The sequence below is a fragment of the Apis mellifera genome, linkage group LG1 (assembly GCF_003254395.2).
Source record: "Apis mellifera strain DH4 linkage group LG1, Amel_HAv3.1, whole genome shotgun sequence".
NCBI lineage: Eukaryota > Metazoa > Arthropoda > Insecta > Hymenoptera > Apidae > Apis > Apis mellifera.
In genome coordinates this window covers 6,323,357-6,344,890 of record NC_037638.1, presented here as the reverse complement: position 1 = coordinate 6,344,890, position 21,534 = coordinate 6,323,357, and the positions used below count along the sequence as shown (strand labels likewise).

Sequence of the window (21,534 nt, the reverse complement as noted above, 5' to 3'; positions counted from 1 at the left end):
AATAAAAAAAAATTAAGTATAATATATTCTTATAATATTTCTGTTTTTTAATTAAATATTTACTAACTTATAATATAAGCTATAATATGTACGATATGAACGATTTCTAAAGCGATTGCTATTATGTTTCTTTTTTATGCTCCTTTACCTAAGACTTTGTTCTTTCAAAGACATTCTTTTCGTATAAATTATAAATAAAAAAATGAATGTGTTTTTATAAATAGAAAAAGAACAAAGAAATTCTTTTTTTAAATACATCAAAGCATCCGATTTTTTTCTTTACGGTTAATATTTTTGTTTCCGTTATTTATGTGACCGTTTGAAAACAAAAAAATTATATTTCTTATTAAAACTATCACTTCTTTCTGTTTACTTATACTTTAACTTTGGAACCAAAAAAAGAAAAAATTTGTTTCATTAAATAAGAATAAAAAAAACAAACAATTAAGAAGCTTAAATTGTTTTAAAAAGAAAATAAATATATAATTGAAAATCTTAAAAACTAAATTAATGATATGTTTCACTGATGTATTTACATGATATATTTCGAATCATTTCAATTAATTGTTTCCGTTCTTAATGTCAGCATTATTATTTTTTAATTGTTTCTTCAAAATACTTATAGCTGAAAAAAAAAAATAACGCAAAAACTTTTCACGAATAAATGCAAAAGCGAACAAAGTGCTTAGTTATGCAAATGCTTCAATCGACTATGAATATGTTTGGTAACGATGTCGATCGTGATGATAAAACATCGCCTAACCTTCAAAGCTTGGAACAAGTTTTTAATGAGGTATTGAACAGAAGTTGCGAGTTTGATGATAAAGTAGGTTACATTGTACTTTCAATTTTTATAGAATATTTTCAAAATTTAATTATGAACATAATTGTTCAATAAAAATAAACAATTTATAATAAACATTTCATAACCTATAACTACCATGTTTCATTATTTATTAATATCATATTTTTATTGCTTGAATATTAAATACCATATATTTTAAAATCTTTTATCGTAGGATAAACGCTTAATAAAAATATTACGAAAATTTTCTTTATTCCCGAGATTTAATTTACTTTTTATCATATTGCGCTTTTTTCACTCATTGTCAGTAGGAGAAATAAGTAATCGAAAAGAAGATCGAGAAAATTTGAAAGCATATTTAGCAATCGATGTACAGAGATAAATTATTATCTTGATTTAATAGCAAATAATTTACCAATAACACGTTCGATATCCAACTTAATTTGTTTATATAACGAATCAAGAAAATATAAATTTTTTCTAAAAATCACGAAACTTTTGCAATACTTGTCAAAGAAAGACTATCTAGTTCGTAGAATGTCCGCTAGCGTCACTCATTGCCAGAGTACGTGACGAATGCTTGAGTGTACGAGTCGTGTTTATTTTGTTTTTTTCGAATGTTGTCGCGGAGTTCGAGCGAGCTTTGCGAGTTCGTGAGAAACATATTTCTCGAGATTGTTTTCGCTGGGCTACGACGTACAATGCATTTTTCGTGTCGAATGAAGAAAATAGGCTCAGACTCTCGGGATAAAGATGTGGCAAGAAAACATGTATTTAGAATAGTGAACGCGGTAGATATAAATATCAAATATAAAAAGATTGATAAAAATCTTCGTTCTTATAAATAATTTCTATGCTTGGTTACACGTATTCGCTCTGTCGTCTCAATTTACAGTTGCACTCTGTTCTCTTCGTTAGTGCTATCGTTCGTGTTGGTATATATTAACCAAAAATACATGGAACTTGATACGTCTGTCTATCGAAAAATTAATACAATATCTTACATAGTCGAGCAAGCGGAACGAATCAATGTGGCATTTATTCACAATAAAAATATGTTTGTCTGTAGCTGTAGCTGCATCTTGTAACAGTTTAGACATTTCACGGTTATTGGAGAGTCTAATTGCATAACGGCCGCGTCGTATGATAGGTCGACGAAACGTAAATTCCATCACGACAAGACTGTCATTGTCGTCGTAGTACTCGTGAATGATTTAATTACCCTGGCATTCTGGATGATGTTGCACGTTGACGGTCAGTTATATTACCGTCAATCATTCGACGTTTAAATGAATTTCATGTAAATAACGAGGTTATAATCTATCCTGCTATTCGTTCTTCTATCGTAGAGAAGTTGGCGCCCATGAATCGACTGGTAAGTAGATTGTAGAATGCGGAGACTAGACACGTTATGAATGCGGAATAGAGACAGACGTATATAGAGGTAACGTTGATAGATGAAGACAAAATGATACCGAAAGTCGGTAATAGGAGAAAGGAAAAATAGAGATAAGGAGATTTAAGCGAAAAAGTCGGTTAAATGAATACATTGAGTAAGAAGAGGGCGCTGATTTGAGAATAAAAGAAAATGTAATAAGAAATACAAATCAATAGGAGTAAGATCATAAACGTTTCTAAAGTTCATTTGCTCGATATATTCGCTGCTTATACATGGTTAAATAACCTTGTTATTCGAATGAATCTGTGTGAATGTTGAATCGACATTCGATAGACGTTTAATGCCATTATAATTCCATTCACCTATGAGAGTGGAACGAACGAAACGTAACAAGGTAAGGAGAAAAGGAGGAAATCTCGACTCGGTCACGAAACTTTTATGCAATAAATCGAAGAATCACGGTGCACGTCACGCAACGACAATTGCGGAATCCGTAGTCCGGATATTTTTGTCAGTTGTTTGAACTCTGACAAAGGGAAGGGGGAGAAAAGTGATTCCATGAATCAGGTCAGAAACAAAGAAACTTCCAAAGAGTCTCCCGCGACAAATTCTGAATTTTATGGATCCGAGATTTGTTGACTCGCACTATTTAAAGAATAAGTGGAACGATGCGAATCGAATCGAGTAACTCGCAATTCTTTGCTTTCCACCATTTCTTTCTCTATAAATTCCATAACTTTTATGCACTTTCTATGTCCTTTCTATTCTTCTTAACAGGTTATTTCATAATAGAAAAAAACATCGTATTAAGATAATTTTTATCCATCGAAAATCGACCATTTTAATTTATCGAACTATTTATTCTCCTCAAGAAGTTTCTCCTCAAGTTCGATATTTGAAAAATGGTTACTTTTATTAGAGTTTGGAGAGTTTTATAAACACGAATGCATTCTCGATTCGGAAAACTTTTGAAACGATTTGAAGATAAAATATTGAAATTGTAAAGATAATTAATTTAAATCACGCTTGTAACATAGTGACTAAAATTTTTAATTTAAAAGCGAAGAGATAAGTATCGTATTTAAAACGTTCGATCGATAAAAATTAAAAATCGTTGTTTTTAACGTATTTAAAAATTTTTATTGGCAATTTTTTTCGTTTTTACAGAAAAATCTGATCTTTCGACTAAAATGTAGGGCTGATAAACCCATCATAAATTCCATTTTATCTTTTCGGATTACAGTGCTCTGCAGCTGAAATCGATTCGCGTAGTCGGTTATCAATCGGCCGTCAGTTTGAATACGAGGAGCGTAGCCCGATTGAAATTTCGCAGCGGCACGTTCCAAGTTTCTCGGTCGTTTCGAAAGTGGACGCGCGATTAATACACGCCGGTTGAAGCGTGGATTCGAGCAAGGCGCTAGGCAAACTGTATTGACAACCGTGTCACGGTGGCCGAGATAAATGCTCGAAAACTAGCTTCGATGGGATATGATATCCACGAATCAGTTCGTACTACGCGTACCTTTACGTAACTGCGCTGAAAGCTAATTGCGTTCATTGATCATTCGACGGTTAAATGCTTAAATTATATTTAATGTTAATTACGATTTATGTGATAATTAATGTTTTTTTTCTTCAATCGATTAGATATATCTAATTACATTTTAATACGAATATAATATAAATAAGTGGTGATTTTTAAATTGTTGATTAAAGGTTCTTTTAAATTGAAGATACGTATATATATATATATAACTTGGCGAAGTTAAATAATGTTAAATACTTTCGATTTACCGTCAATGATTGATACGTATGAAATATCATTTCTTTAAAGTTTGAACTTGATGGCCTAATATAAGGCCATTAAATTCTGTATCGATGATCAATCGTTACCAAGAATATACATTGGAGAAGAAATTTGTCACAAATAATATCGAGTTTTGCGATATAAAAATATTTTTTATTATGATCTTATCTTTAAAAGTAAGAAAATTTTCTTATTTATTAAAAAAATTTCTTCAAGAATAAAATAAAAAAAAACTTTTATTTCATTACAGATATAAAATTCTTCGTTAATAATTTCTTTTTCATCTTGTTTTTGTAAAAATTATTATTTAAAACATTTCTAATTACAAAAGAATGGATAAAAGGGGATAATAATTTCTCTTAATAAATGTACATCTGTTTCTTTTTTTAATACGTGTATATTAAATAAAGTGTATATTACATAGAAAAATAGAATTAAAAAATTATTTCCAACAAAAGACATTATTTTAATTTTAACCATTTCTAGTTCCAATTCGAAGAGTTTACAACATTTTTTCCCTCCCTCCTACTTTTATTTTGCAACACAGTTATGACATCAATCACGGTAAAACTGTTTTCCGTCTATAATCGATTTCTCGTAATTCATGAATGGTTATCATTTTATACGCGAGAGATTTATGGTCTTTGTGAGCATGGCTTTATGAGCTGCGAAAACAGAAACATCTGTTCCTTGTGTCAATATCCTCATTAACCCGCAGCTTCTGTGTATCGATGACAAGGATTTCTGCCAATCTGTCTTTCGTTTAAATTAACATTTTATCGATTCTTCAAATCGTGAATATAACAATATTGCATCGAGAAAACGATATTCATACGAGAATATTTAATGTAAAAATAGAAATATCGATATATATCAATACATTTATTTCTGTTAATGCGGTAAAAATATCTTTGAAACTTTTTTTTAGATAAAAACTATTAAAATATTCATTCATACATTATGATTTTTAAAAAAAATTTTAAAAAAGATATTTCATTGAAAGAAGAGGACAAAGTTTGTCACAAACATATTGAAACTGTATTATCGATCGAGAGAGCGTAATGATAAATAAAAAAGAAAAAAAGAAAATCCGCTTTCTGTAAATACATCCATAGACAATTAGCGAAATTATTTCGAATAACGAGGCTTGCTAATTCGATGCAAATTGATGGGATTGCTTAACAATTCATGCACGAATTGAGTTTCGTTATTTCGACCTCGATCGAGAGGAACGTATTTGCCTACGCGGCGTCGTTGATTGAGATGGAATTCAAGTACGGTACACGCACAACGCTCGTTTATTTTATAGTCGGGGCACGTTTCATAGATCCAATAAGAGATTGACCCGATTTTTACTGTTCGTTCACAATTGCTTTCGAACCGTGGCCGATGTTACCGACTTTCCACCGCCAAAGATGAACCGTCTTGGTCCTCCGGGCAGAAAATTTATAAACTTAAATATTCGTAGAGATTTATTAAACGCAACTCTGTCTAATTAATATAGGATAAATTTCGTTGATGCTTTCTAGCCTTTTTTCGAATCACGATATCCATTTTGAACCAAGAAAGTTGAAGCAAGAAAGTTTCTATAACAGTTTTGGTAAATTCGAAATTTTAAAAAATTCTTCTATTTCTGTTTTAATCTTATTCTTTAAATTTTTTTTTTAATAAGCTTGATTAGTATTATAAATTATTGTTTATCAATTTGCGATTCGATTAATATATTGTTTTTAATCACATTTTTAAATTTGTAATTTTTATTAACGAAATTTTGGAAAATTCAATCTAACGATTATAAAAAAAAAATTGTTTTTATAAGAATCTTTGGTCAGTTTCCTTCCATCTATTTTGTCTTTACGAAGAAGTGGAAATTTTTGCTCGATCAAATCGAAGAAAAAAAGTTTTTCATTGGCACGATTCGAGTTTCGAACTTTTCAAAGGCTTCAACAAATCCAATTTAGTCGAAAAATATTTCCAATATTTTTCGTTATATTTGACTGTTTTCTTTTTCTTTTTTTTTTTTTTTTTTTTTTTGCGAAAAGAAAAAACTTATATCGAAAAATTTCAAAAAAATTAAAATTTCGAGCTCTTTTTTTCTTAAAAGGAATGAAAAAAATGGGAAAACACTATTGTTTCTTGATGATAAAAATCTTGCGATAAGAAAGAATTTCATATTTTATCATTTTGATTTGCGTTAGTAAATAATTTCATTTTTTTATTTCTTTTGTTTTTTATTGTTATTACAAGATTTCCAAGATTATTAAATATAAATTTAAAATCTAAAAATAATTCCATTTTTCATAATGTATGATGATAAAAAATCTCATAAAACATTATAAACAAATAAAATGTGTAACTTTATTATATAATTACGCGAATGAAAACAGTCATAAAAAATCAAGAAATACAAATTCTATAAACAAAAAATAACATTCAGAAAAAAGTAAACAAAATTTTAAAAGTTATTTATATTTATCATTTGAATATCGAATTTCATTCTATAAAAAAAAAAAAAAATATTTAAAAAAATATCAGAACTCAATCAGTTATATTTACTTTACAAATATTTCGTTTCTACGTAATAAAGTTTTTATCTAAAAATCCAAGTTTTTGCTGATTAAAGTATCAGTATGTAAATATAATAAAATAAATAAGATCCCTATGCATCAAAATTGTAAATATTAAAATAAAAATTTATTATTTTAATTAAATACTAAAATGAAATTTATTATTTATGATAAATTTCTATAATTTTAATAAATGAAGTTTTTATTATCGGATATAAAAATAATTAAAAAAAATTCAGTTATTAAAAATATAAAATTCTGTCATAAAAATCATTATTTAATTAACAAAAAAAAAAGAGTTTTATATTATAAAACTTTATAATTAAAATCTTTATACATCTGGTCTTTCATTATTTTTTTGTATAAAAGACTATTTATCAAATTACTCCAAGTGGTTCAAAAATGGTGTATACCGTTATAACTAACGCCCTCTGTAATACGAAACTACAAAGCATTTCATACATTTCTCAAGGATGATGTTCCACTTGCGATGAAAAGGTAGCTTAAGCGAGATAAAATAAGGTTTCATTTTTGTTTTTTAGTCCATCACGGAAATGTGAAGTTTTGCCTAGATTTTCTGTCATCTCGAAAAATGGAATAAAATTTTTCGTGACAATCTTTGTCCTCTTTTTTCTCTTTTTTATTTCTTTTTTATCAGTTTTCTCAAGCAGAATCATAACAGACAATACACATATATCTTTGTTAGTTTTTTTTTCTATTTCTATCATGGTTATAGTTAATCAAAAAATTTTTACGAATGTATTTTCTAACTAAAATAAAAAATATACAAGATGCTTTAAGTATTCTCATATTTTTCTTCTTTATTTCCTAGACGAGTTTCCATAAACTTTCTTCTTTATTTCTTAACCTATTCCATACCTCATAAATTTTCATCTTTCGCTTAATATCCTATGTTACCTAATCTATAATATATTATACGGTACTTTTAGTAAGAAAACTCAATTAACAATAAGTCTTTTTCTTGATCTAACTATATTATAACCTATAACTTGTAAAAATTTGATCTAAAAATTCTTATATTTCGTTTTTAATATTCTCATATTTATCTGTAATCTGTAATTATATTTATATACGTAATCAATCATCTAAAAATATTTATATATTTAATATTGGTTGATAAAAAAATCTGAATGTCACATTGATTTGTAATAAAAGTAAAACTGTAAAATATATTTAAACTTTAGACAAAGATATTTCATAAAAGAAAAAAAAATAGCCTTAAATCAAATATTTGATAAAATTGTATTTTTCTCACCATGTCTATTTTACTAATTCTTGTCTGTTCTTTTGTTGAGAGTTTGAGATGGAAAGAAGATCGCATTATTTTCGAGGATAGGTCAAGCATTTATGATAACCGTATTATCGTCCCGTCTCATAAACTTGTTTCGCGTAGTTTACGAACATGCGAATCTTAACTGTCCTGTATCAAATATTCCGTGAAATAATGATCAAACTATTTTGCAAAATTATTATATAGCTAATTATCAAGATTTATGAAAAAAAATCACACTGTTGATGCACGATAGCAATCGATATAGGCGAATCACATTCTTCACTTTGATATCAAATCAAATTTTATTGTTGAAAATTGTTTAATCTTATTATCATATTTAATTTTTTACACGAAACTGATTCAAAATGTTAAAGGTCGAATAATATTTGGAACACAATTCCTACAAGATTTTTTATCACTAAACTCGTCGTTAGAAGAAGTCATATAAAACACAATTTTCATTCCTACACTTGTCACCAAAGGAATTCATATGAAACACAATTTCTACTCCTATATTTGCCACCAGACATATTCACATAAAACACAATTCTTATTATTACACTAGAGAAATTCATATAGAATATAATTTCTACTTGTATATATTTGTCACCATAATGAATGTTCAAGTTTCATGCCTACTCTTACGTCATTGGTTGAATACGCAACCAATGACAACAAGGTATCGTTGCTACTAATTGGAAACTTGCGCCACCAGTCAAAGGATTCGCAAAAGGGAAAACCGTTAGAAATTATAAGAAAGATTTTGGAACACACCGATCTCTTTTGTAGAATATACACCAGAGGGATCCACGTCGAATATAATTCGTACTTTTTACTTCTCATTGGAACAGTTTCACATGGAAGACAATTTCGCTGAACTGTTCTTTCTTGTAAGTGCATCTTGTAACCTAATTTCTATTATCCTAGAGTTTAAAATATGGATTTGCTAAATGATTACTGATCTGTAAGTCCAAAATGAAATTCTTTCTCTATTTTTTCTTTTTTTTTTCAATATTAATCGTAATTTACTTTTGAAAAAATAAAATCTTTTCGGAATAATATATATCAATATTTCAAGATAATTTTTACGAAGATTGTAAAGTTTTCTGAACATGGTTGACACGAAAGCTATTGATTTACATATAAGATTTTATTATGAACAGATTATTCCATTTTGAAAATTAAATAGATAGAAGCTATTTTTTTCTTTATTATAATCCATATTATATTATCATATTCAAAAAAAATTCAAATTCGAAAGAATTAATGCTTTAAAATTTCAATTTTTGATTAAAATTCAATTTCGGAATAACATTCGATCACTCATAAATCTCATTATTCAGAAAGTTTAGCTAAATATTTCAATGACAATATGTTAGATTTTATCATATAATCTTGAATATACATTATTATCCATTTCTATTATAGAGAAATCGTAATCACTCTATCTTCTCTATCTAGATATTTCACGTAACTGATTAATATCTCAAGTACATTTCATAGAACATATTTGAATGAGAATATACATTAATCAAAAACTTTTTCTGTACGGTAGAATTTGTACGAAATCCTAGTATCATAATTTATAAAAATGTGACGTAGATTTTTAACGTATGTAGAAGTTTCTTTAATAGCATGAAATAACTGTTGAATTATTTATATCGCCCGACTTTTCGAAAAAATTCAAGAATATTTATGTTATATACAAATTTATATTGTAAATTTTTTCAACTTTTTCGAAGATTTTTGTTTCTTTTATTGTCAAAATGTCATCGCGTAAATTTTATGATTTCTCGAAACAATCGTTCAATAATTGAATACAAATTTTCATTTCTTATGCAGAGAAAAGGTTAAATGTACGCTATCGATTTCACGACTATGAAACTCATCTACATACACACATCTCTCTTACGAAAAGCTAGTCGTAGACTAACCCTTTGTACTTGAAATATGGCAGAAGTGGTGACACAGACATTAATTTTACCAACTCGGTATATCAATTCTAGTGGACACGAATATATCTTTGTATCCTTACTATTATGCACAATTAAATGAAGACATCCATCTCTGGAAAGAGGTTAAAGACTGTAATGGCTAATCTATATTTGCTATCAGGAAAATTTACATTGAGGGATTTCTTAAAAAAAATCCTTATCTATATCAAAACTACTCGGAATATCTATTATCTATTATCATATCTGTCTACCAACTTATCTATTATCTAATGCAATATTCCATTTATACAAGTATAATCTGGTTTACAGGAACATGTAACAAGAAATTCTTCATGATTCTTAATGATTTAAATAAAATTTGATAGCACGATAATTCTATCTCTTATCATACGCACTAAGATGAGGAATAATTTTATTTTATCTTATTATAATTCTCTCCGACATCTAACAACAAAGAATACTTTGTGCTCATCGGTTTCAATCAAATTTAATCGAGGGAAATATACAAATATAAAATTGTAAAAGACTGTATGTGTATTGGAGAGGTGTTCAAGAGGTGAGTTACAACATTTAATTCGTTCTTTTCAAAACATCTGAAAATTAAATTTATTCGTTTTTCAGCAATTTTTCAACTCAAATAGACACGTCAAAAGTTATATGAAATAGAAGAATCACGAGAGAAATAAATTTTTCGAAAGTTTAATAACATTCTGAACAAACTTGCAAGACTATAATGGTCTTTGCAAAGATTTTCGCATGTATTATACTTCGAGGCAAAGTACGAAATAAAAATGCATATAAATATTTCAACAGTTTTTGCTTTCTTCTACTTGTTCTTTTTTTCACGGTAATTATTGAAATCAATTTTCATCAAATTTTCATTATAAATAGATATATATAAGAATAGAAACGTGTAATGATAAAGGAGTTATTCATTGAAGCTAAAAATTTTTGTATTTTTTTTTTCAAGAGACTTTATACTTTATCTCATAAAGTAGATCATAAATCTTCTAGGTTAGATAATATTAAAAGTTTATTTATTTTATAAAATCCTAATTCTCCTTTACACATACACATTTCTGTTGAACTATTAATATCTTTAAGCTCTATCTTCTTATCTAATGAAGTTTTTTCTTCCATGCCTAAAAACTTAAAAACCATGGATAATTAAATTTTAATGCTCGATTAATTTCATATTCTTGCTATTAGTAGCGATCAAGACACTTTATTATCATCATCTCCAAGAAAAATTATTATAGAAGAAAGTATATATTCAGCAAAACTAACATATACTATGATTTTCAAACAAAGAAATGTTACAGAGTGAAAGAGCAAGTACTTTGTTGAATCTACCAAGTTCGTACATACTTCACACAACTTTGGCCGTGAAGTTTCCGCCAATTCACACGCCCATACGCCCCAAGTTAAACTTTGAGGTCAGACTAATTTTATGTCTTCGCTATATCACTAGGAGAATACTATATGTTTCATCAGATACAGTGGCTCAAGTTCCAAGTCTCGAATCTTTAGACGGCTAAATAGCTAAATTTTGACGTCTGACCGATTTTATGACTTTTGATATAAGGGAAAGTTGTGGACAACGTTCGTGAAATGAACTTGGACACTCGACGTGTTTTGTTGATAAAACAGGATGAAAAGAAGTCTGGGCAGTAGTAAAAATCTTAAGTAGTCCTGTCACAGTGATAAAGCGATGTGATGAAGTATACCTAGTAGCAACATGCTTTAATTTAGTCTCTATTATTTCTTGAAGACTCTGTAAAGATTCATGAAGACTATTCAAACATATTTCTAAAAATTGAACATATTTCCAATTTATTATACAATCTTATAAGAAATATAAATTAATATCAAGTTGTCTTATTACCAGCCGTATTTTAAATAAAAAAAAAAATAATTTTTTTCTTCATAATCAATTTCACGATAATTTTTTTTTTCTGTATTTGAAACCGAAGATTTGTATATTTTCGAAATACATATTTTTTTCACTTTTTTCAAATTGTCCACACCTGTTCAATCTCGAACAATACAGTTTTTCAGATATAATAACGAACAGATCCATCGCCACGCTTCACCGCCTCGATTCTCCTTATCGAGTGAAAAAATCTCGAATCTCGGTCGGTACGGCCGATATTGGTCGCGTCGATAAGTGCGATAATGTTTGTTGTGTTTCATATCGAGTGCCTCGTGTTGCATCTCTTATGTACTTCTCTCCCTTTCTCTCATCCTCTCCGGTGAGAATTTTAAAATTAGACTTTAAGGTCAAACGTTGGTAGCTGTCGTCATCGTTGTTCCTGACCTAGACTCGCTGGGGTGTAAACTTTGCCACGCAGAGGTGTAAACGGTATAAGGTGCGAATGGGAAAAAGAAAGGAAAGGCTCGATTTACACGCTCGGCGTAAACTCACCCGTGTAGAGGGGGCGCACTCGACCGGTCATGACGTAAGAGTGGGGGGGGGAAAGAGAGACATCGTGGCACGCGAGTGAGCGATTATGTTAAAAGACCATTACATATCGTGATTTCGGAACATAACGTTGCAACGTAAGAGAATCGTTGAGCGTCATAGTGCGTGGCGTTGTAAATGTTGCAGCTGAACGAATTGACAGAAATATCGTACATACAATATATACGATATATATATAACGGTGTTGCGTTCGAATATTTGAGATAAATTATAGACGTATATACGGGTGTAACGTAAGGAAATCGCTCGCATGTTATTGTTCACGTGATTTGATTAACCGAATTGACAGAAACTCGTATTATACGAGCACGATATTCAAGTGACTGCTATGCTGCCAGTGACTGAAAATTGAACGTTTGCTTTGAAGGTAGACATGTAACGTAACGAAATCAATTGGATGTCATCTTCATAAGTCGAATTGATAATAATATTGAAACGATATTTTGAAGCGATACTTTTGTCCATATGGATGAATGCTCGAGATTGGAATGGACGTGTAATCGTTCGAAGATGATTTTCACGATCGAAAATAAAAAGACGTACAGGATAATATTAATAATAAGGAGATTATTAATCACGTTTTCAGTAATTCATTAGATTTTCGTGAAAGATATCTCGAACATGGTAATTTCGAATTCAAGCGAGATTTCTCCTATTTTTCCTCGTTTATTGTACACGATATAGGGAAGATAAGGGTCTGAAAGGTCACTCGAAGGGACTGGTGCTGTATAAAGTACAGTGGCCTCTACGATATAGGGAGGTCTTAAATTAACTCTTTATGTGACCAGCTTGTGACTGGTCATGGATTGACACGACGCACGCACATTGCCCCAGCACGTGGCAATTATAACACGATTACTCGCCTCACGTTCCCGAGATTTAAACATTGATAAAGCTCATTGATAAAATTTAGGGCGTTTCGAAAAGAAACTTTCTCCCTCCTCCCCCTTTTTTTTTTTTTACAAATGCTTCCTCTTAAAATTAATTAATTAATTATCTATGCAAGAATTAAGAAGAAAAGAGAGAGAGAGAAAACAGATTAGGGAAAATTTTCGCTTCGGTTTAAAAAATTGGCTTTTCAAATGTGATATTAGGTTTGGAAAGAGGATCGAACAATAGAGCGCGTGATCTAATTTCCGCAATCTCTATCCGACGATTTGAACGTATAAAACGTGGAATTTAAAGGGAGGAGAGAGAATTTCTCGCGGTAATAGAGGGAATTGAGACAGCGACGGGGGGGGGGGGGTGGAAGGAAGGAAGAGGACGAGGTTAAATGGTTGCATCTAGGGCGGTTCTTAAACGAAACGCGGAGTCTTGACAGAGTTGAGAGAGCCGAGCCAGAATCGAATTGGCAAGGGGTTACGAATTTGCAAAATAAAGTGTACGAGTGCCGCCTCGATTTGGATTTAAAGATACGCTTTAATACGGCGCGGGGGAAGGGACGATTCAAAATGGCCAATGAAATAGAAACTTTATACGGCACATAAAATATCGGTGATTTTCTGAAGTACTTCCAGATCCTTGACATTTTGCTCATAGCATTAAACTCGTGCCGTTGAAATTACGTACGCGTTGATGCGGACAATCGGTGGATGTTTCGATCGAGTTTTTCGAAAATTTTTTTAATCGAGGAATGAATCATTAAAGGAAAAATTGTACTCACGAATTATTAGGAATTTGAAATATCTTTTATATTTTAAATTTTAGACGATGAATCAATCATCCTTGTCGGTGAAGAAATTAGAAATTTTGCTAATTGTAAAAGACAAATTAGAATTTTTTTAATCAAGAGGTAAGATTATTATTAAAATTAGAAAAAGTGTTGTTGGTGAAGAAATATATAAAGTTTTTGGATCTTGCTAATTGTAAAAGATAAATTAGAATTTTATCTTAGAGAATAAATTAAAATTAGAAAAAGTGTTGTTGGTGAAGAAATATATAAACTTTTGGAATCTTGCTAATTGTAAAAGACAAATTTTAAAATTTTTTTAATCAAGAGGTAAGATTGTAAAAGATAAATTAGAATTTTATTATCTTAGAGAATAAAAATAATCAAAAGAGAAGATTATTATTAAAATTAGAAAAAATGTTGTTGGTGAAGAAATCAGAAATATATAAAGTTTTTAGATCTTGCTAATTGTAAAAGACAAATTTTAGAATTTTTTTAATCAAGAGGTAAGATTATTATTAAAATTAATAAAAAGTGTTGTTGGTGAAGAAATATATAAAGTTTTTGGATCTTGTTAATTGTAAAAAACAAATTTTAGAATTTTATTATCTTAAAAAATAAAAATAATCAAAAGACAAGATTATTATTAAAATTAGAAAAAGTATTGTTGGTGAAGAAATCAGAAATATATAAAGTTTTTGGATCTTGTAAAAGACAAATTAGAATTTTATTATCTTAGAGAATAAATTAAAATTAGAAAAAGTATTGATGAAGAAGAAAAAAGAGATTTAGAGAAAGAATTTTATTATTTTAGAAAATAAAAATAATCAAAATTATTATTAAAATTAGAAAAAGTGTTGTTGGTGAAGAAACCAAAAATATATAAAGTTTATAAAAGACAAATTAGAATTTTACTATCTTAGAGAATAAAAATAATCAAGATTATTATTAAAATTAGAAAAAAATGAAACGAAAAAAGGAAAATATATGTAATTGTAAATTTATGATCGATAATGTAGATTTTTTTTTTTTTAAATAACTTAATGACGCTTAACTCGTTTACATATCTCTCGTTCTACGATTAAATTTCTTTTATTAAATTTATCATCAACGTTATCACAAATATTATTTGTAATCACCTACAAAAAATACAACTACGTATAGAAATCTTATTACACGTGTTATCGAACCGATTTCATCGATCAATTGCCAAGCAAGCACGATTTCAATCCAATTGTAAACCCAGAATTTTTAATTCAGAAAATTTAAATTATTATATATATTATTATATTATTATATATTTAAATTATTATATTCAAAAAATTAAATTCAAATGTACAATCAATCCTTTATACCGGGACGAAACAGAGAGATTAAAATAAGAAATAGTACTCATTCTTTATCTCATATTTCTTTCTTTTCTTTTTAATTTAAATTTTCCCTATTTGAAAATCCTATATCGAAAAGTAAAAAATCGTGATCATAACTCATCATCATTACGCCAATACGATTAACCGATCGATGCAAATAACAATCAAAAATCAAATAACAATCGCGAGAAGGAAGAGCATAAATAGGGGAGCGAATGCAGAGGAGCGCTATCGAAGAGAAACTGGACTGGATTTATAAAAATTTGATTGGCCAATCTCCATTCGAGGCTCTCCTACCCTCTTCGAATTTATCCTCTCTCAATACCGCGATTCTACCATTCCTGCCCTCGTTTCTCAAACACATCCTTTGACAAGAACCATCTTCCACCTCTCAGAAGAGAGAATCGTTCCAACACCTTAATCGACCCCGTTTAAAGTCACTTTCGAAAGCGAGACAATATTTACAATCGTTCACAAAGTGGATGCAATATTTATCGATAACTCGTTATCCCAGATACAAATATTACCTTCCTTCTATCTCGACCTTTCTTTAATCGCCCAAATCGTAGATTTGCAAATTCGAACTTAGCTTCTAACTCGGGCGCGCCGTCTGGTGGGCGGCGCGCGAAGCGAAGCCCCCCCTCCGCACGCATAAACACAGTCCAGTTCCCTTCCCGCGCACGACAAATGACTCTCACCTCCTGCGTCTCGACAGCCTCTTTAACGTGTTCCGCTATCTCGGCAGCCTTGAGCCCCGTCTCGATGGGCGCTAGTTGCGAGTGGCGGCTCGTCCGGGCGTCCGGGGTGATCTCCTGGTAGCAAGACTCGCCCGAGCCGCGTCTGCTGCCCGCGATGCACATGGCGCGCCTGAACAGCCCCGCGACCACGGCGCACAGGCCGCACTGCATGCCGCCGCTGCCTCGGCTCGACAGCGAGCCGCCATTGGTCCGTCGACGGGTCCGAGTCCCGCGCGAGCTGCCCTCGCGCGATCCCGACGCCAGCTTTCCTCTTCTCCCACCCCCCTCACGTTACACGCGCGAGTTCGAGTTGTTCTCCCCTCCCCCCCTTTCTTCGTTCCCTCTCCTCAGATCCGAGCGTCCGTCTCATCCGGACGCGCTGTTGATCGAAAATTTCTTCCTCCGTTTCAATTTTCGATCAATCCTCTCCCCGCGGGAGACTCATCGTCCCCCAACGCGATCTCGTCATCGCTGCAAGATCGTTCAACCAATCGTCCACTGGTACCGCATATCACCTGCACCCACCAGGAAAGTACATCGGAAACGGGTCTGGGAGGGAGGAGCTCTCTCTCTCTCTCTCTCTCTCTCTCGGTCGAAGGGAACTATCGATTGCAGCCGAGCAAGATAGGATCCAACCGTGGTCCTAGGAACTGGGATGTGACCGGAAGGAGCATACACCGGAAGGGGTCACTGAAACTTTTGATTGGGGAGAGAGGAGGAGCCACTTTTTCTTCTTTTAATAAAAATTGGTTTTTGAATTGATATATCGATTGAAAGTATCGTTTATTAATTTTAGATTAGATTGGACGAGAGAGAAATGTCAATTTTATTTTGTGACTTTTTGATAGGAATGGAGATGATGTATTAATTTTGGATTATTGAATTGATTGTTCAATTGTTTATTGTGTTTGAGAATTATTGGAAGAAGATTGGGGAGAAGATTTTTATTCACGAGGCGGGGGTTAATTTTGATTCCTGAGAGGTGGCGTGTGTCACGCGGGAACACGGCTTTTTGAATTTTAACGCGTGTCGTGGATCGCCGACGCTCGTGTGTACGCAAATGTTAAGAATTTATCGATCAAACGAGGATAATTTTTCTTACCGAATCCACCGTTTTCACCGTTCCCGTTCGTATTTACCGCCAAAATGATTAACGACGCGAGTCAAAACAATGTTACGGTGCAATTATTAAAACGCGTTCTTCAAGAAATTATTGTTTGACACTTTCTTCAATTTCGATTCAATTTTATCGAGTTTAATTAAGAATTCTTAATTCGTTTTTCTGAAAAATCATTTATAATAATTTATTTGTATCATCGTTCGATTTAAAAATTAAAAGTCCTTATTATTAAAATTCTTAAATTTCTTTTCCAGGCACTTGTGACTTAATGACAATGTTAATGCCTCTTGAATCTACAAAAATTGCATACCGTATTAAAAAAGGGAACCAGATTTACAATCTTTAAATTGTATCAACTCGGTTGAGGAAAGAGAAAAAAAGCATCGAGGTGAACGTCGAGCACGTGGTCGACACGTCTCGAAAATCTCTATAAATCTGTGGCAGCCACATTGTCCATTTTCTTCCGTAAATCGTCGTTGCTAATGGCACGGAGGCGTCTGATACGTCAGGTAAACAACGAGATCCTCCCCCTTTTCCTCGATAAGATACCGGAGCAGAAGAAGAATTTCTCTCCTCTCTTCTCTTCCCCGGGGAGAAGAGAAATAAAAATGGGCAAGAACAAAGGCCGCTCTCTTTGTTCCCTTCGACCTCGATTTTTCACCGAGACTTCTTCTTTTCTTTCTTTTTTCAACTTACGGGGGCAGCAATTATAACCCGTGTGGCGAGAGCGCGCTCTCAAAGAGTGTACGAGCCACGGGAAAAATGGTGAAAAAGACGAGAAAAAGAGCGAGCGGGAGGGAGGAGAGAAAAGGGAGGACCGTGGTTGCGTGTGTTCGTTTCCGTGTTTCCCATCGCTCGAACGTCTCGTCGTTTACGATCGCGGTGAAAATGGAAGAGGACGGGTGTCATCGCGAAGAAACACTTTTCACGAGATTTCGAGTCGAGAAAAATTTACCGGACGTAACGTTCGATCGACTATCGCTTAATTATCGTTGCGTACGATGATTTAAGAAACACGATAATTTTCCAACTAGTATAAACGCACCCACTTCGAAATATCACCCGAAACGAACAAACTCTTCTAATTGATTACAACCCAAATTTCGTACAGTGTCTTTCGTATAAAGTCTCAGAAAATCCCATTGTCGATGAGCACCACGCAAGAGAGAGAGAAGAGGTGTCGATCGCACGAGAAGAGAAAACGCGAGTAACGATATTATCCTTTGATGCGGTACCTTTAGCGGAATGCGGAGGGCCTGGTTGTCGCCGCGGCGGAGTCGTTCTATACAACTAGTACGCGAGAGAAGAACGACGGGGTAACGCCCGCGCACAGATATCGTAGCTGCTTCCGCACCGGGACGAGCCTAGGAGCTCCATAACCGCGTGTTACGGGTTGGCCCCCGGGCCCCGAGGCCCGGTGGCTATGTCGGCTCGAGCACGAGGGCGCCTCTCTTAAATGCTTGTTGCGTCGTACACGTTTTCGTACGAAGCAAGTGTGGCAATAAAAAAAAAAGAGAGAGAAAGAAAGAGGAATATCTTCCCCCGAAAGGAAAGAGAGAGAGTAAAGGGGCCGGAAGCGCACCGCCGTTATCACCGACTATGCACGCCGGCCGGCCGCTGTGCATGCACTGAGCCACTAGCTTCGAACGACGAACGCTCGGCCGACGTTCGAGCTCGGCCGCGCTCGGCTATCTCCGCCGCGTCTCGGCTACCTTCGTTGCCTGGCCACGCTTCCCGGTCAGCTTGCCCGAACCGCGCAACGCTCGTTCCGAACAGGCAATGCGAGAGAAGAGCATTTTCCTCTCTCAATACGCGTCGAGCTCTCGTCGCGAGTGGCTGTCGTCGACCATCGCGATCGCTCGGCCGACCCTGCTCCGATACGTTTCCCCGTTCGGGGAATAGAGAGAGAGAGAGAGAAAGAGAAAGGGAAACCGCTCGTACGCGACGAGAGAAGATCAATAACGGATCCCTCCCTCTTTTCGTCGCGCGTACGCGCCGGCCGCGGCCAACGTAGCCGCCACGTATATTTACACACATACACACACACACGCGTCGTACATACGAGTATGCGCCACCCTCTCGCGAGCGCAGTGCGGCCAAGAAATTTCGCGGTCGCAAGACGTGTACAAAGGATAGTCTCGTTTATATCGATCTCTTACTGATCTCGTTCGCGGTACATCGCGGCAATATGGAGGTCTTCTGCTCGTGGGCCGTTCCGAGACAACGAGGAACGGAAGTTTTGTTGCAATGGGGGGGTTATAGGTCGGAGGCTGAGGTCGAGACGTAAATCGAACATTTGATAATTGACATAGGTCAATTTCTGAAACTGGAAAATTCGCAGATTCGTGAAAATAAATTTCAGATTTTTTCATTCATTTAGACGATAGCTCAACGAATGTCAATAATCACGTGACCTAGGTTAATATTCTCCATCTTCTTTCCGATTCTTCCGAAAAAAATCAAGGGGAAAGAGTTTCTTTTCAAAAAATGGAAAAATTTATTTTTGCACGTGAAATTTTTCATTGTGTAACAATAAACTGTCACACATTTACGTATTATTAGATTTATGCATATCGCTAAATTTAAAAAAAAAAAAAAAAAAAATCTTCGAAAGTAACTATCAATTTAAAATTTATATTTTCTTTTTACGATCCCCATTTAGAGATCACGTTGGATCGTAAAACATGCAAAGTTGATGTATAAATTCCTTTCAACTTGCCTTCCCTTTGAAATGTTACGCAAAAACGATCAAAACGTGTTTAATGCCTCAAATGCGATAAAAAAACGAGCGATTTTTCGTTTGAAAATAAATATGCAAATACGACGATTTTTCTTTTTTTTTTTTTTCATTTATCATACAAGAGGAACAAAATTGTTTTCATTTGAAATAAAAATAAAGAAGAAAAAAAACAAAACAAAAGAGCATTGATTTATACGGTTTATTCGAAAAATGTATCTTGACGAATATGATCGTTGAATATAGAGTGATGTGTCGGCCTATCTCTGCATTTTACACCGATACCAGAAATGGCTAGATGAAAAATCGATAAACGTTTCCGGTTCTACGTATGCGATTCGCCAGATAACGTATTCACACTATCGAAAACGCGGATGCACTCATCTTTGTTCGATGAAACAACACAGGCTTTATCCGAGGGAATAACGATAAAAACGCGTTCTTTAATTTTACACTACGTGTAACTGAAATTTAGTTATTCGAATAAAAGAAAAAGAGGATGAATATAATTCTTTTTAAGAAGAAAATAAAATAAAATGAAAAGCGGAAGATTAATATGCGTGCACTTTATATTTATATTACGTTTAAAAATATTTTTTCGCGTAAACAATCGTAAATTTGATCCGTCGATAATTATAAAAAATTATATTCGAGGGAAATAGATCAAATTCCGGGATAAACGAAAGACGAAAAATACGAAAAATTTCTCTCTTCCCTTCCAAGTTCAAAAGCAACAAAATTTCATTCCTTTAGAATAACATTCGCACAGTTTACCATGTTTTCGCATTTCCATATTCCTATGAAACAAATTTCAACAAAGAAATTCTTCTACTCCAATGCGTCGTACGATCAAAATAATCATTATTTTGAAAGAGAAAGATTGCGAAAGAAAAATATAAAAAATTTTAGGAATACCTTATCTAAAATAGGTAACTCATTTGTATGGACGTGATAATTTGTTCTTATACGTAAAAGAAAAAAAAGTCGAAACGTAAAAATCGACAAAATTGCAACAGATGTGCCTAATATCGAGAATCCGAAAATCGGAAAAATTCGGGTAAGATCGGTAAGAAATAGCTCAATTTCGGTTCAACATTAATTACACGATCTCGCTCTGTTACCTTTAATAATAGAATCGCGAACCGAACGTATCCGATTTTTGCCGAGTCAGTCCGAACGAATTCGAAGTCTGCCGACTGTCTGCGTGGAGCATCGGGATCGTGAAATTCGAAAAAAAAGTAAGAAAGAAAGAAAGAAAGAAAATATCTTGAACAAAAAACTTTCAAGTTATCGTTTAAATATTCCAGAAAGGGTAAATTATTGAAATTATTTTACGATATTCAGATACAAATTCGTGACCACTGTAAACATAACCTAACATTGAAAATGCACGATTAGAGAACGCGTACGATTCAAGGTGAGATTCCTGCTGGGCCAATTGCGGGATAGAGAAAATAAGTGTGTTTTCAATGAACTCTCTCTCTTTCTATACACGCCGAGAATCCCAAAGAGAGAGAGAGAAAGAGAGACAAACACAGAGAGAGAGAGAATCGGGCTGCATTATCGCGGGATTGCCCTTGTCGCTATAAAAA

At 33.0% G+C, this 21,534-nt stretch overlaps 1 protein-coding gene and 1 long non-coding RNA gene across 16 annotated transcripts in view; one reads left to right on the top strand and one right to left on the bottom strand.

Moving 5' to 3' along the window:
* Window positions 1-21,534, bottom strand: part of LOC414021 — an 83,570-nt gene that overhangs the window by 38,398 nt on the left and 23,638 nt on the right. For 4 of the 12 annotated variants that reach the window (XM_026445884.1, XM_026445894.1, XM_026445906.1 and 1 more), the window contains exon 1: window positions 16,047-16,600. The exons of 3 other annotated variants lie outside the window; for them this stretch is intronic. In XM_026445884.1, coding sequence (XP_026301669.1) covers window positions 16,047-16,256 — 210 coding nt within the window. In that variant the 5' untranslated portion in view covers window positions 16,257-16,600. Of the gene's footprint in view, window positions 1-1,220; window positions 1,334-16,046; window positions 16,601-17,901; window positions 18,849-21,534 lie in introns of those variants that run through there. 5 more of the 12 variants (XM_006563239.3, XM_006563240.3, XM_016913868.2 and 2 more) reach the window with 5 other exon arrangements.
* LOC102655032 lies at window positions 7,779-11,731 on the top strand. 4 transcript variants are annotated; one of them, XR_003306358.1, is made up of 5 exons: window positions 7,784-8,836; window positions 9,715-9,949; window positions 10,137-10,383; window positions 10,449-10,674; window positions 11,139-11,730. It is a non-coding gene; the product is annotated as an uncharacterized LOC102655032 (long non-coding RNA). The 4 variants fall into 4 exon arrangements; XR_003306351.1 differs by having other exon boundaries at window positions 7,779-8,836; window positions 9,715-10,383; window positions 11,139-11,731; XR_003306356.1 differs by lacking the exon at window positions 9,715-9,949 and having other exon boundaries at window positions 7,794-8,836; window positions 11,139-11,728.